Source organism: Ictalurus furcatus, chromosome 23 (assembly GCF_023375685.1).
Source record: "Ictalurus furcatus strain D&B chromosome 23, Billie_1.0, whole genome shotgun sequence".
Lineage (NCBI taxonomy): Eukaryota > Metazoa > Chordata > Actinopteri > Siluriformes > Ictaluridae > Ictalurus > Ictalurus furcatus.
This window is the reverse complement of record NC_071277.1, coordinates 19,419,173-19,435,959: the sequence shown is the minus strand read 5'-3', so window position 1 is coordinate 19,435,959 and position 16,787 is coordinate 19,419,173. Positions and strand designations below refer to the sequence as shown.

General features: G+C 41.5%; 1 protein-coding gene across 1 annotated transcript; it reads left to right on the top strand.

The window, feature by feature from the left end:
- The first annotated feature begins 4,014 nt into the window (after window positions 1–4,014).
- Window positions 4,015–5,256, top strand: bola1 (bolA family member 1). The gene is made up of 2 exons (XM_053611187.1): window positions 4,015–4,084; window positions 4,529–5,256. Exon 2 carries the CDS (start codon window positions 4,564–4,566, stop codon window positions 5,014–5,016), a length of 453 nt encoding a protein of 150 aa, XP_053467162.1. The 5' UTR covers window positions 4,015–4,084; window positions 4,529–4,563; the 3' UTR covers window positions 5,017–5,256.
- Window positions 5,257–16,787: the final 11,531 nt, after the last annotated feature.

The following is a 16,787-nucleotide window of genomic DNA, read 5'->3' as shown; positions in this document are numbered from 1 at the left end:
GCATGTGAAACGTCGAGTGTTCCACAGATTTGTATTTATTTAATTATTTATTTATATAAATATATACATCTCTCTCTCTATATATATACGCACACACACGAGAGTTTGATTTTATAGTATTTTTTACTTTGGATGTCTGTAGTGTCGGGCGCAGGGTGAAGTTTTTATTGTCGTTGACGTCGTCACAACAGGGGAGGAGAAAAAAAAAAAGAGAAGACGTTTTAATGAAAATACTGAACATTAAAATGAGCTAAATATATATATATATATATATATATATATATATATATATATATATATATATATATATATAAATCATCTGGGTAAGAGTGAAGAGCACACAAATAACAAACATGTCGGTTTATTTTTTAATCCCTGGAGATTATTATTTCTGCCTTTCAATTATAAATCTGAATGAGTTCCATTGAATAATTTACTAGTAATTACTGCCGTTCCACCGACTCTACAGATCGTAGCAAAAAAAAATAATTTGATAAATAATGAAATGCTTCCGTTTGCAGGTGACACTCCTCTCTTCTTTACTGCCATTTTGTAGGATAGCAGCCATACTGTAGACGCACTCGGTAAGAAAAACACACGTAGCGTAAGATAAGTGCAAGGCGCTCTCCTTTATTTTGTCGTTAGGCTCACGGTACTTTTCCCAGAGTAGTCCTGGATGTCGTCGCGAACGTCGTGAAGCACAATCGGACATCTCAGAGCGGTTCCGCTGCACAAAAGCACAACAGTTAAGACGCGTCCTTTTTACGTCACGTTTTTTAAAAATCGCTGGCGATCTGTACAACAAGGACGAGATACGATAAGACATGAAGCTCGCGGGACAGACTTGCACAGCGACGCCGAACAAACGGAACTAAAACCCGACCTTGTTCCGTAATCCGTCTTTTAGTCAGGAGTGACGCTTTGAACGTACACCGCGTCCACCTTTCTAGGTAAAAGATCCAAAATAAAAGGTACTTCGGGGTACGACGAGGAAAAGTACCCTTCTTTCTGAGAGTATAGGAGCGCGTCGGATGCAGCAGGTTCTCCGTGCGGTGCCGCGACATTTCTTCATCTTCATGAAACGCTTTATTACGGTCGGGATCAGTGAGTCGTTTGTTTATATTTTGAGAACTAGAACCAACTAAATTCATTAGAAAGTGTATTATTATAATAATCACCTGAGAAGTGTGTGGGAGGGGGAGGGGGTTTTTTTTGTTGTTTTTTTTTGCACACCTCTACCACAAAGCTCTGTTGCCAAATATTGTCCATTTCATCAGCTCAAAATTGATAAATAAATAAATAAATGAATAAGGATCGCATGATCCTATAATCCAGATTTTTCTTTGAATTGATCGGGGAATCAAATGAAGACGATTCGAGCTCGTGTAGGAAATCCTTTTCCGGAAAAAAAATGAACAAAAATCTGAATTTCTCACGTGGAAAAAATGTGATGGAACTGGAAGCGAATTATACTCGATGTAAACACACGTGATGACATCATAACGTAAGCACACGTGATGTTTCGGGAAGATAAGAGAAGCACGTTTACGACATCCCCGTTAGTGCTTTAGTCGCCGCCGAGTCGGCGAAACAAAACGTTTCAGCGTCCACGTATACACGCAGACGTTCTTGTACAGCGTGCGTCTCTAAAGCGTCACGTCTTTGCCGTGTTGTTCTCTCCGCCGCCCATCGAACTCCACACGACGATGTCGATATTGCTGTCGAACTGCTGGACGAATCGATCGATCAATCTCAGTGACGTCATGACCTATTTGTATGTGAAATAAAATAAAATAACGAAAGTCTTGGAATTTGTGAATTTCGCTCGTTCAGGTCGTTTTTTTTTTTCTTTTCTTTTTTGTTTTTCTTTTCTTGAACGTCTTTTGTTACAGGGTCTTTTTGTAATTTTTTTCCGAAAGCGCTCACGTAGTCACAATTGATCTTGTGTGCAAAAAGAAATCAAAGCAATAAGTGACTGATGGGTTTCTTGGCTCCGCCCCCAAAGCCCCTGCCCCACCCACCCCCCCCACCTTTTCCTTGACCGTTGGGATAAAGAAAGCACGCTGAAAAATGAAATTTTCGAGTGAAATGAGATGTGTAGTGATTAAAACATTATGAAAAGAATATTGCTGTATAAATCTCGCCTGTACGAGGCCAGTGTCTCTTGTTCTACAGATATACCACAGGTCTTTTGATGCTTTTTGTCGAATTCAAATGTATTGCCATAATTTAAATGTGACGGAGTTTATCACCTTATCATTGTACTGTGCTGTAGAGGTTGTAGTTGTTTGTATGTAAAAGTATAAATATGTGCAACAATAATAAAAAAATAAATAAATATTTGAAAAAAAAAAAAAAAGACAAAAAATGAAACAGAACCCCTCGGTTTAACATGAGAAATAGCGTGCTAGTGTACGTTGTTCATTTCGTGCTTCGTTTGACTTTTTTGTACACGAGAATGACAATGACGTTGACGTTATCATTTAATATGGAGACTATTTCAATGTTACGCCAAAATGGTTGTGTATTATGGTTCGTGTGTGTGTGTGTGTGTGTGTGTGTGTGTGTGTGTGTGAGTGAGAGAGACTTTTTTCAGTCGTGTTGGGAATTTTACTGCAGTCACGCAGTTAAGAAATCCTGGCCTTTGATGAAATGAAAACGTACGTATGAAAAATAAACCTGTGTCATGGAGAGAAAATGACTGACAGCGTAGTTATTGACTAGAAGAAAAGGTTTAAAATATGTAGTCACAAAAAAAAAAATTACATTAAATTGTAATTGTATGAATGTAATTTTAAATTACATTCTAGGCGACTATATTCCGATAGAAGTTTAATGATCTATTTAGCATTTTTCTAGACTTTTTTAAATGACCTTTGTTGAAGGTCGGGGGTTCGAGCTCAAGCACTGCCAGGCTGCCACTGTTGGGCCCTTGAGCAAGGCCCTTAACCCTCTCTGCTCCAGGGGGCGCTGTATCATGGCTGACCCTGCGCTCTGACCCCAACTTCCTGACAGGCTGGGATGTGCGAAGAAAAGCAACATGACGAACCTTGAGCGGAGACAGCGCGAGACCACACCGGGTTTCGCTCCTGTCAGGCAGGAACAGGAATCTGAGGCTACAGCGGGCACAGGGTCACCGAAACTGGACAGCTGAAGATGTACAGCTCTTTTTCCATCGTAGAAGTGAACACAAAAATCGACCGTTGCGATTTTTCAAAAGTACCGCAGATTTTCCGCAGATTTGGCCCGAGACGTGTCGTGTGACGTCATCGCGGCACGCGTTCAGCCAAAGCCCTCTTTGGTTCATGTGCGTCGAACAATTTTGTGCAACTGCGATTTCACCAAGTCAAGTAGTCTTCTGCAAGATAAGCACTCTGCAATTTGCAGCGCAAATTTTGAAAATAGCCTCAGCAAAATCAAGCATCACACACACAAAAAAAAAAACTCCATGGAGTCCTGTCCGGACTGACAACTCCACCATTTTCACGATTTTATTTTGGAAAGAAAAGAAATTGCTTTAATTTTTGTACTTGACTATATAGGACATATAATGACAGCTAGTTGTATAATGATATTTATTTATCTTTACATTTATATCGATACGACACCTGTTTATTACTTCCTGGATATGGTAATGGCAGGATTCTTGTGCATCCTGGAGCTTAAGCACAATTTCTTCAAAGAAACACCTGGAAATGACAAAACGGATCAAATATTCCTTTAAATATAGTAGAGTCCTGCAACTTAAATATCTTCAATGTTGCAGATTGTTTCACCTAGCAGAATCTGTCTAATTACTTTTATTTATTAAACTAAATTGATGTATTTATTTATTTTGCAAATGATACCTATCCAAAATGCCAACATATTTGGAATAATACCCAGAATTGAACAGGAATATAACAAGAACTGAAGAATTTTATAAAGGGGTTATATATTGTTTTGGGTTCAGTTCCCTTTTATGGCCACCAGGGGGCGGGGTGGGTTTTCTATTTTTCAGACGCGCCACAACAACGAAGAAAAGCAACCCAGTCTCCTGAGCGTTTCAGAAGAAGAAGAAGAAGAAGAAGAGTGTTCAAGGAAGGTGAGAAAATGCATGCCGTTAATGTCGCCTTACTTAAAAACGGAAAATTCCGTTTGATTTTAAAGCTTACAAGATAAAAGCGGTGGAAATGTAGGAATCTAGTTTTTCAACCGGAAGTCACAAATTAAAGGAGCAACAATGGAGACAGTTTCATCGTCACTGCAACAATATAATCAAATTAAAGGGAAACTCCACCCTGAGACTCATTAAATATATCTGTACTGAAACATTTCTGTGTTTAGTGATTCTGGTGCTGATTTGTTGGTTGTTGCTGTATTTTCCTTGTTCCCCTGAATAAGTGGTGGTATCCTCCTCTGACGTCATAGGGTGGATTTTTCCCTAACTGTAGTCCACCGTGACATTCTGCTTGTTTTCACGAGTCCTCTCTTTAATGTTGTTATGATCTCGTTGCTCTTCATAAATAATTGTAATTCTCCTTCTAAGCCTGTTGTGACCATCCTCTTGCTCCGGGTTTGCTGATGCTGTCCCATGTCCGTCGCGTCGTCCATTCCTCCTCCTCCTCCTCCTTTGCTCCCTCGTCATCCAGACGTTCATCTCGTCTCATGGAAGCTGGTTCCAATCGGCCGGTCGAGGCCTCCATTCGCACCAAACTGACTGAGGTTCTTGAACCGGAGCACCTGGAGGTGCTGAACGAGAGCCACATGCATGCCGTGCCTCCAGGCTCCGAGTCGCACTTCAGGGTGCTGGTGGTGAGCTCTCGCTTCGAGGGCTTGTCCCTGCTGCAGCGTCACCGCCTGGTCAACGAGACCCTGAGCCACGAGCTGAGGACCAGCGTTCACGCTCTCGCCATCCAGGCCAAGACGCCCCAGCAGTGGAGCAGCGACCCGAGCCTGGCCAAGAGCCCGCCGTGCCTTGGAGGATCCAAACACGACAACACGGTGGCCGAGAAGCTCAAATCGGGACTTGACTGATCTGATCCTGATCGCTTTCCTTCCAGAGAACACTTTGATTGCAATTAATTTAATTTTAATAATAAGTTTTTGAGAGCAGCAGTTAGCTGTTCAGTAGCATTCAAGTGCTGTGATTTGCTGCTGTGTGTGTGTGTCTATGTTTTGTTGGACTTTGATGTCACACTGAATAAAAGTGTATGTCCTTGTGATTGTGCTTAAAAATGTAACAGCTGATTAAAACGTTGGAAACCCCTGCACAAACTCCAGTTACAAAGATTCATTTTGTAAAAATCCATAAAATATTGAAAAATATTTGTGTTGGAACATTTATGCATATATATATATATATATATATATATATATATATATCCCAAATATATCCCATTTCTCGAGGTGCCACTGAAATGAGATAATCAATGATATTCACTTCCCCTGTCACTGCTTGCTTGTTTATTTATTTATTTATTTTTAAATGTTATGGCTGATATGTGTATATGTATTTTACGTACATATATATATATATACTCTTTATAAACAGATTATTTTCTCTTATGTCACAGGTTTTTTTTTTTTTTAAAGCTACTGGATTCTCATAATGTGCACTGTAAATTAGAATAACAATATTCTTGCTTTTTCTTAATTGCAGATAATCTGCTAACTCCAATACTAACTAGAATATTTTGGCATTAAATCAAAGTTGCCAGTCACAGTTCAGGGTTTTATGGTGGAATACATTTTTGGCAGGCTCTAACCGGAAGTGCTGGACTAATAGCTGAATGATCTCATTGCACTAAACCTTCTGCGTTCTTCTTAATACTGCTCCAGTGAGTCTGGCATTTTACAGTCGGTTTCTGAAAGAGCTCTTAAAGATGAATGTCAATGAGACAATCAGATATGTACAGGAACAACACATGCAAACGCCCTTCAAGTTGCTGTCTCACGGTTCTGACGAACCGGAAATGCGTCATCGCCGCGACTGCAAGTGGCACATTAGCAGACTTGTTAAATAACTTTTATTCTGGGTTTTATGTTTAATATTAGGCTTTGTTTACAGTATTTATTATTTCGGGTCAAAATGTTGTGTTTGCGGTAAGGCTATGGACAGAATTTATTTTTAGAAATCTACTTGCTGGGAGTTTTTCCTCCGCCAGGGGGCGACATGTGTTAACGTTACACACTTATGGAAAAGTGGCTCGAGAGCTGTAACTTCATGAGCTTTACCTTCATGACCAATGACAAAACGTCACTAATACTGCACGGGTTTCATGATGTTTCCTTGACAAAGAGTTCAGACCAGTAGCATTTAAATTTGCTAAATTATCTTGGTACTAGGTACTTTTGGTCCTTGAAGAGTACATTAAGGGTTTATTTAATAAAGATTCTTTATATATATATATATATATATATATATATATATATATATATATATATATATATATATATATAAGATTCTACCCATAACCCTTTCTGATAGGAAAGCAATGTATATCAAGGGTTCTTTATGTATTCATTGGATGATAGCTTATGAATAAAGTTCCACCTAATGTACTATTAGGGACAGTTCATTATTTTAGAGAGACTCACTGTAATATATGTGGACATATTGTAATATTTCATTTTGCTCCAAACATCTGTGTGTGTGAGAGAGAGAGACAGAGAGAGAGAGATTAGCATTAAACATATGTTTGTTGAAGGAAGCAATGTTTAATCTAAACTCAGAACTTTTAATCAAAACTCTGTTCTAAAAGTAGAGAGAGTGAAACTGTCGTCTCAGAGCCAGAGAGCAACAAGTGGTCTGGCGGCCCGGCTAGAAAAACAGCATTGTGACCATTTTATGGCTCTGTTCGTTAGTGTGAGACACAGAGAGAGAGAGAGAGAGAGAGAGAGAGAGATACAGAGCCTGGGGCCTGGGGCCGAGCTGCAGGTCAAAGCAGGGAACCATGAGCACACGCTTCATTCCCCCACAAAAAAATGTCTGATTTGTGTATTTGGTGTCCAGGTGCTTCTGAACGCTCCATCTGGGTGACAGAATCCAGAGCTTTAAACACAGGTGGGCTAATTTTACTGCCCTGATGGATCCGTGCAGCCGGACGAGGGGTCAGACTGGGGCCGAGGCCGTGCTACAGAACATTCATTTGTTCATTCACTTATTAGTTAATAAATATATTTACTTATTGATTTGCTCAGTTATTAATTTTGTTCGCTATTCATTCACATACTCATTTATCAGTTTTTTGTTATTCATGTATCCATTCATTTCTATTCACTCATTTATCGATTGAATTATTTTTAAAATGAATCTCCCCGTTTATTTGTTTTTGCTTGCTATTTAATAGTTTACATGTTTATTTACTCACTCATTTGTTCGTTTGTTTATGCACTCCCTCAGTGTGATTTATTGGCTTTATTTATTTGTTTGTTTGTTTGTTTCTTCGCTAATGAATGAGTGCATTTATTTATTTACGCCCTGTATTTGCTTTCCTTATTTGTTTGTTTCCTTTTTTTTTTTATTTGTTCAATCGTTCCTCTTCAATTCACAACCTTTAAGGGTTTTAATGTAGAACCCTATCAAAAATCTACCTCAAATGGTTCCAAATAGAACCCTTTTTAGCAGGCTAAGAACCCTAAGAGATAGGTAAGGCTAATGAGTGTGCCAAGACAGTTCAGCTGAGGTTCTACATATTAATAATGAAATAATTGTTAAATATTACAATACTCATTTAGAACCCTTATGGTTCTTTAATTGTCACGCTGGCAAATGCAAAGCGTTAAAGGTTCTATGTAGAACCTTATAAAAAAGTACCAGAAAGGGTTCCAGGTAGAACCTTTTATTGAATGAATCCTTTAAGAACCCTTTTTATGGCAAACGGATAACCTGGGTACGTGTGCGGAACAAACTCTTTATGTTTAGCACCGACGACCTGTCATTTATAAGTGAGCTAAACAGAACTCTTACCCTTAACGGGTTCTTTAAGGTCTCTTTGATGGTAATTCCTAAAAGGGTTCTACTTGGAAACCTAATGGGTTAGGGTTCTACATTTCCTACGAGTGTACTGGTGTAGCTCTAGCTTACTTTTTTGTTTTATTAAGAACCCGTTTGTGTGACATCGCGTTCTGTGTTTCAGTTCCTGTGCTGCTGTAAACGAAGTCTTGCCCTGGAGGTTTGAATGAAATAAAGCCATGTGGATGGGAACCCAGGCACTGGTGCGTCAGAGCGGGCAGAGTGATGGTGCCAGGGCTGGGATCCTGCCCGCTGTGTCGTTCCCGTGAGCGCCCTGATTTACAGGCCGTGCTGCTGGATCTCCCCAAGCATCGCTGACCTCCAGGTTCAGGAGTCAAAAGGTTAGAGACTGGGGAGGGGGGGGGGGGGGGTTGAAGGGCACCAAATGGCCGTCTGAAAAAAGCCCCTCTAGGGCCCGGGCCGTCTCCATGAAATTGGCGTCTATAACTTTCCTCGGTCACATGTGCTGCATGCGTACTGTGGTAGACCGATGGCTTTAACATTTGCCGCGATCATAAACTCCAAATCAGGACGATTGTGCTCTTAATTGCGAAAGCAGTTTGTTTCTCAGTGCGTCACAAATGGTTCCTGCGTGGGATTGTGGATGGATATCGCGTCGTCGTGTTGTGTTTTTACAAAGCAATCAGTTGAGCCAAACCTGCGTGAGATGTGTTCTTTGTGAATGGAATAATTACATTCTCAGGAAAATAACAGCAGAATTCACAGCAGGGGTGAGAGGTGTGTGTGTGGGGGTGGGTGGGGGGGGGGGTTATTCATCAGCATGGGTGTTTATCTGTTTTGTCTTTTTGTAATCAAAGAAAAGGATGAGATTTAAGGTGATGGAAACGGCTCATTAAGTCCTTCAGATTGGGAGGCTTTCTCCTGGCCCGACTGTTCGGCTAACGAACGCGGCTCCTGAATAAGACGCCGTGAGGAGGAAGACAAAGGCGAAAGTGGCCGAGACAATGTCCTCGTGTGGGAGAATTAGTTACACTCAGTAGTCCAAGTATTCAAAGCAGAGAGAGGATCAGAGAGGATTAGGAGCAAAGTCCACACAGGTGGATGGTGGAAGAGTCACACGCCACAAACGTACCTTGTTTAGGATACAGCAGAGTGATGGGGGAGATGTGGACGACTCTCACGCACACTCTAACACACACTCATACACACTCTCACACACGCTCTAACACACGGTCTCATACACACTCTCACACACACTCTCACACACACTCTCACGCTCATACACACTCTCACACACACTCTCACACTCATACACACACTCGCACACTCATACACACTCTCATACACACTCACACACACTCTCACACACACTCATACACACTCTAACACACGCTCATACACACTCTCATACACACTCTCATACACACTCACACACACTCTAACACATGCTCTAACACACGGTCTCATAAACACTCTCACACACACTCATACACACTCTCTAACACACGGTCTCATACACACTCTCACACACACTCATACACACTCTCAAACACACTCATACACACTCTCATACACACTAACACACGGTCTCATACACACTCTCACACACACTCATATACACTCTCAAACACACTCATACACACTCTCATACACACTAACACACGGTCTCATACACACTCTCACACACACTCATATACACTCTCACACACGGTCTCATACACACTCTCATACACACACACTCACACACACAATCTCATACACACTCATACACACACACACACACTCATACACTCATACACACGGACTCACACACACTCATACAGTCACACAAACTCTCACACACTCATACAACTGGGTACTAAATACCAAAACCCCATCAGAGTGGCTGGTGAGAAACATTGTGTAAAGACGATTTTAAAAAACGTATTTCTATTTTTGGACCGCACTTAAACTCAAATTGAGCATAAATTAGCGTTCATTTATTTTATGTTAAATAAAGAGCATCTCAGTAATCACTTGTTCACCTGTAAGTCTCCTGTCCTGGCTGAAGGCGTGTGGGTGCAGTCGGCCTGATCCAGGGGTCAAAGGTCACTCCCCAAAAGCTGGACCGCAAACCGAGGCTTAATCTCCTCTAGTCCAGATGCATGATCTGCTGAAAAGAGCCCACTTTGGCACAGACAAAAAAAAAAAATCTATTGTTTGCTCTGTCAGGCCGTGTGATATATTCTATCCTACGCACACGGGACAAAAACGGATCGGCGATTATATAAGCGCCATCGTTCTCCTCCCACGCTGCGTCTGCCGGAGATGCTGCGGACAGCGGGCTGTTTGACCTCACACTCTTCTGGTCTTTGTTCCAGATGCCCCCTGTTTTTCCACCTCGCCCTGAACCCGCCGCTGCTGTGTTCTCTTTCAAAATAAAGCGTCAGGGGCCCTCCAGTTTATTTTCATTAGGCCTTTGAAACGAGGCTTTTGAGAGGGCCGAGGAGAAACCAAAGAACGCCTTAATACGGCGATTAGGAGGCAAATAAAACATTGGCGCTGAAGAAAGACGAGGTCATCTGAAGGTTTACGCCATTTTTACCCTTTAGCTCATGACGTCGTGGTCAGGGATCAAGCGTGCTGCTTGTTAAATTGACTGATTTGGATTAGACCGTCCTTGCTAAGTGGGTTCGGCCTCTATATAGTGAGAGATCGCGTCGTGAAATCCAGCGTGAGAGCTTTCATTTCATACACGCAACCTGATACCTGACTAGCTAAATGATTTGAGTTGAATTTTTTCCTCATCACCAAGCTCATCACTGGAGCTGGCTGTCTAGCTAGTGTCTGATAGAAGACAGATCCTGAGCGCAGGGTGATGCACTGACCCCTGACTGAGTCTGCACACATGTTGTGTTTGCTAACATGAAGCTCATGTGATTTCACTTAAGCTGTTCATTTCTTCACATCATCGTCACTGGTGTGTTTCTCCTACTGTCCTAACTCATCTTCTTCCTCGCCGTCTCATACCTTCTGTACAACCCAGGAACTATTTAGAAAGGAGTTTAAAAACTTAGGGATCAAAGAATTCACACAGTGTTCAAGAACTTACCGAAAGACTTCAGAGTGAACACGCTCCTGCGAAATATGACACGGTATAGATAACTATTTGTCCCATTTTTGGAAAATCGGGGGAAGAAATGAAGGCTCAGTTTGGATAAAATTCTTATCTTGGACACGTAGCACAATTTTCCTGTGCGTCTCATGTTTCGTATGCGTTTTATTATTGTTATTATTCGTGCATTAACACGGTTTCAGCCCCGCCCACTCAGCACTCTCGAACCACTTGGCCAAGCCACTCTGTTATACAAAACCAGCTGTTTTAGGAAAATAATCCGCAACATAATGAGGTGACGAAGTGCAGTTACTACTCTTACCACCACCCCTTAAGTTGATTCTTTTCCCATAACGGCACATCCTGAAGTTTATTAAAGGACAACATCGTATTTATTTAAATCCGTTTATAAATATTTCGGTTACGTTTAATGTCATGGGACATCCGTGAAACAAGTTAGTTACTGTTACCACGTACGTTATAGCGGCTATAAACAGTCGTTCCCTCTCGGAGTTCGACTGTAAGACCCAGCGGCTTGTCACGTTATCGAGAAACCGCGAAGAAGCGCGAACTTTACCGCTGACTGTTACAGAGGTCTGACGCCTGAGACACACACTCGCATGTAAGGAAGGATCCTTACATCTTAAATAAACACGTTTCTCCTTCACCCCATCAACCACCACGCACGTTCTTTACGTGGCGCGTCAGACGCGCACGTCCCCGTCACGTAGCTGTTACTAGAGAGCGCGTTAACATAAAGCTGTGAGCTCTATTGCAGTCAGAGCTGCTGGTATAGAAAGTTAATAAACACCTTCCGACCAATCGGAATGGAGAATTCAGAGTGCTGTGGGATGACAGCAAAGTCTGAACATCAGCAGTTGTTAAAGTTAAAGTGAATGCTGATAACATCCTTCAAAACCTTCAAGTCCTCAGATGCTGTCATCAGAGCAGTTCTCGTAACCAATGAAACCCTGCTCTACACACACACACACACACACACACACACACACACACACACACACACACAAAAAAAGAGCTACATCTCGCCTTTTACTTCCCTCCAGGCCTCTGTAGTGCACTTCCTCTCCTGCATTCACATGACAGTAACCAGGCACCACGTCGCTATGCTCCATCGCTCCTGCGGTTCGGATGCCTCTCTCCGTCTCCATTCACACCCCCATCAGGAATCTCTGGGGTCAGGCACGAACTGTTTACTAAACACACCAACAAGCTTTCTCAGAGGCACACGTACACACATCCCACATCGAACACTTCCTTTCTCTCTCTCTCTCTCTTTCTCTCTCTCTCACACACACACACACACACACCTCCCTACTCTCACATCCTCTTTGTTCGGACTCATTTGTGCAGAAAACGTCCTGTATCATGCAGCAGGAATGGATCTTTAACAGTTTACACTTAAGTCGTGAGAACCGAATGCTGACTGCTGTCTTCTGTCCACTCAGAGACCTTTATTACTTACTCAAATCTCACCGAGGCATTGTGGGAAGAAATGCTCATTTAGAGAAGAAAAAAATATATACTGAAAGCATGTTGGTATTCCCTGATGGGGAATTTTCTGTGAACTTCATATCAGCGTATTTCTTCAGCTACAGGGTCGGGTTCGATTTGTGGAAAATTCACAAACATTCATATTGCATCGTTTTCCCATCTCCCCATCACTTATTTCTTGTTCTTTATGAATGCTTTTATGGTGGAAATTCTTTAAAAAAAAAAAAAGTTTTGTTCTTAAAGTCTTAAAATGTTGGTGTACATTTTTTGTCCCATTAAGATAACGTGAAAATAAATGCAGCATCTTACAGTTTAACTTGCAGACGTTTTGCGGAGCAATCATAACAAAGTGGCGTATATTCTAATATATATTGTAGATTTATATTGTCCTTTATTTGTCTACATTTGTTGTTTTTTTTTTCATTCTTTGTACCAGAAGTTCCCTGGGATTTCGAATTTTTTTTTCCCCCCCCCAGCAACCAATCAGCACATTTCTTGATTCCTGAGTTCAGCATGGAAAATAAGATAAGATTTTTGTCTTTTGGTACTAACTTCTCAGTGCTTTCTCTTATTTTGTCACACTTTCCTAACTACTGCACAGTTCCTGCTTCAAATCTGAACCTTTTTTAACTCTTTTTTTTTTTTTTGTTCGCAAGGAACCAAAGCCGTCCCTGAGTCGCCAGCTGAGAGAGAGCGTGCTGCGGAATGACATCTTTCTGCTTTAAGTGCCTTGCTCCAGCACGACCAAGTAGGTCAAGAGAATCGACATGAGGTGAAGAGACTCACGAGAGCGTGAGGAGAAGGTCAACCGTAAAATCCCCCTCACACACACACAGCCTGGATCCTCTGTCCTCTCTGACTCAGATCTCCTCTCTCTCTCTCTCTCTCTCTCTCTCTCTGTGTGTGTGTGTGTGTCCACTAACCCCTGTCGATGGCATCATCATGGTGGGAACAGAGTGTGAATGTACCTACTGTATCATCTCATAAGAGACCCTCACAATGAGGATGGAAGGTGGGGGGATCCTTATACGCAGAGCGGGGCGTACGGACGAGTCAACCCCGAATGTCAGATGTCAACCGTGTTTGCTTAATTGCTTCAGTGGGTGCCGGTTTCACTCAGGACGTGCTGAGTGATGTTTCTGGGGTGGGAAAAGCTGCAAAACTTTGTCGCAATCCATTATGGAACAGTGACAGTTTTGCATCGTGAATGCACGGCGCAAACCTCGACAGCATGGTTTGTCTTTTTTGAATCCTTAAAGTGCCCATGAAGCACTTCTTAGTTGTGATCGAGGCGTTTCTTTCTCAAACAGGAAGTGATGTCGTGTTGAAGTGCTTGACTGAGTTACACAAGAGACGGTAATGTTCGAGATAGACCTCACCCGCGCAGAATCTAAACAAACCTTAGCGAATCTTAGTGAACTAGCTAAATATGGAGAACTAACGAAGAAGGCATGACGGTGTATAAAGACGGATCTGACGCCGTGACATATTCCAGCAGTGAAGAGCCCTAAGTTGGTAAAAGACCTCACTAAAAGAAGTGCCTACCCCATTAACACCAACAAACGTATATGGTTCTGGATATACAAAAATATATGGCTGTAAAGAGCATTTAATTGGACAACTGCAAATCCTTCCTTCGTTATGAATCCCTAAACGTTCGATCATTTTCCTATAAGTGACGATCTATAAAAAGTTTCAACAAGAATATCTCCAAAACTGCTTTTTAAAGACGCACGTATAAAAAAAAAGCTCTGAAGCACCAGTTTTGATTTGAGGGGCAGGTTAATGTATTAAAATGTGCCTAACACACAGTCATTAAGTTATTTCAGTTACATGATACTATATTTGCGAGCGAATTCCTCTCTTTGCTGGACACATAAAAAACGAACGTAACTACCGGCGAAAGATAAGCTAAAGCTAAAATTCCTCCCCTTTAGCAAAACGTACTAATGTGCTAAATGTTCTTTCCTCAGAAGTGCTGATTCTACTTAAGCTGTCACTTTTTATATTGATGTTTTCCTGGTATATAAGAGTCGAAGGGTTTTTCATGTCCGGGTGGGTGAAGGATCCAGAGGATGAGCCAGGATCGGTTGATATCAGCTAACTAACTTACAATGCAATGATGCTGAGGTAAACTCATCCCGAAATGTAGCTAGCTAACAGAACTACAAGGCAGCCTGACAGGTAGACGATGCTCGTTGAAGTGATATGTAGCCAAGTATATCAGTGAAGTCGATTATCGGTATAACTAAACGCGAATCTTTTTAATAAAGCATGGATTCGATAACCTCCTCAAAATAGCAGCCATGTCACATGAGATTCAAAGACAGGAATTTTTTATTTTGATTTTTTTGATTTTTTTTTTCTTGTGTAAAGGAAGCACTTTGAGTTTTCAGTGCGAGGACGTGAAAAAGAAAAAATTTCCAGGACGTAACAACAAAGTCATTTACTGTAAGGGAGCTGTCACTTCGAACGGCAGCACATGAGCCAGCATTTTTTTTTTGGTTTTGTTTTTGAGGCGAAGAAAAGAGGGCGTGAAAAGAGGGAGTCGGAGAAAGATGGTGGGTAGAAGCTGCTCCTCCTTTAACTCTGGAGAAAGAGGATGAAACCTGTCATTAGGAAGGTTAAATGAAGAAAGCCCTCAGTAGGGTGGCTATTGTCGGAGGACAGAGAGGAGGGCCAGCTCTTTAGGGCCTTAAATAACATGGCCTGGTGCATTGTCCTGGGCTGAAAAGGCAGAGGTGAAAGGGGGGGTGGGGGGGTGGCTGAAACAGCAGTCAGCAGCGGGGATGGGTGCTGGCAGGGGATCTAGGATCCTTTTGGGCTTTTCGGGGGGTTTTTTTTTTTTTTTTTGTTTAATTTTATTTTCATCTCTTGTTGTTCCTTCTTTCTCGACAGCTCATCCAGAACCGGTTTTAGAAACTCTCTGAGACGTGCCATCCTGGGGGGAAAAAAATCAGCTCTCTTGTCCTTAAAAAGGAGCGAATTCACTTGTTCCACGTTTAAGCCTCTCCTCAAGGCATGAAGCTCTGCACTTCAACCATCCCATTGTTTAAGGATAAAGTGACAATTCGAGAGGATATAAAGGTCATCTCATTATGACAAAAAATAATAATAATTAAAAAAAATATATATGTATGTATGTATGTAATAATAGTCTTATTTTAGAAAATGTTCATGCCTCTAAAAAAAAAAAAAAAAAATCACCAGTAGTAGATACTACAGACGTGAATAGGCTCTTGGTTAGTATGTATTACTAGCTTTGTTCTTTGAATAATTACTTGACGGATTACAGACCGACTTTCACTCAGTGACTGCTGATAACAGCGTGATGAATTCCCGCCATGAGGTTTGTATTTGTAGGTGTCAGGTTTAGGAGGAAAAAACAAATATGCACCAAATTTCCACTGGAATGTAATAGAAATGCTTGCGTGCATATCAACCAAAAAAAAAAAACCCCAACAACCTTGTGTGTATGTGATAAAAAAATATATACAGATTCGACCCCCAGTGCAAATCAGGTTTATTGTCAGAATGTACAGACTTTCAGCTGGTTGCAGTGAACAAATGAAACAAAAGCAATTGAAACAGTTCAACACGACGGTGCTTTCCCCAAATTCAACTGGAAATGCAACTTATAATGACTTCTAGAGTCTCAAAATTGTTCAACCCCCTGAATCGAATCCCTCACAACAGCACAAATATGCAAAACAGGGGTTGTCTCAAGCACACCTGATGCAAATAATCAAGGGTTTCATTAGTTGCACCAGGTGTGCTTGAGCTGGAACACGTGGAATACCTGAACTGACTCGGGGCACAAAATTGATGAAATACCTGAACTTGCTAGGGGCAGAAAACTGGTGAAATACCTGCACGGGGCAGAAAAAGGAAGCCATCAACGGCGAAAAACAAAAATTGTAATTGTCGATGAATTGCTGTGGTATAAGAGGAATAACGCACTTCAGGATGTGCTGTTCTAGGAAAACAATCAACTTTAGGTGGTATCAGTAGCTCTGCTTCATCACACCACACCACCCTTGATTGTTTTCTCCGAACAGCACAACGTGGAGTGTGTCAATCTCGACTTTACATACAGCCATATCGTCTATTGATTTTTTATTAATCTAATCGAACTTAAGCTATACATGTTTGACGTGTTCATCCTAAACATAACATGCTCCCAATTAGATGTTTTAAAGAAAACTGAACGTGTGAGAACAGCAG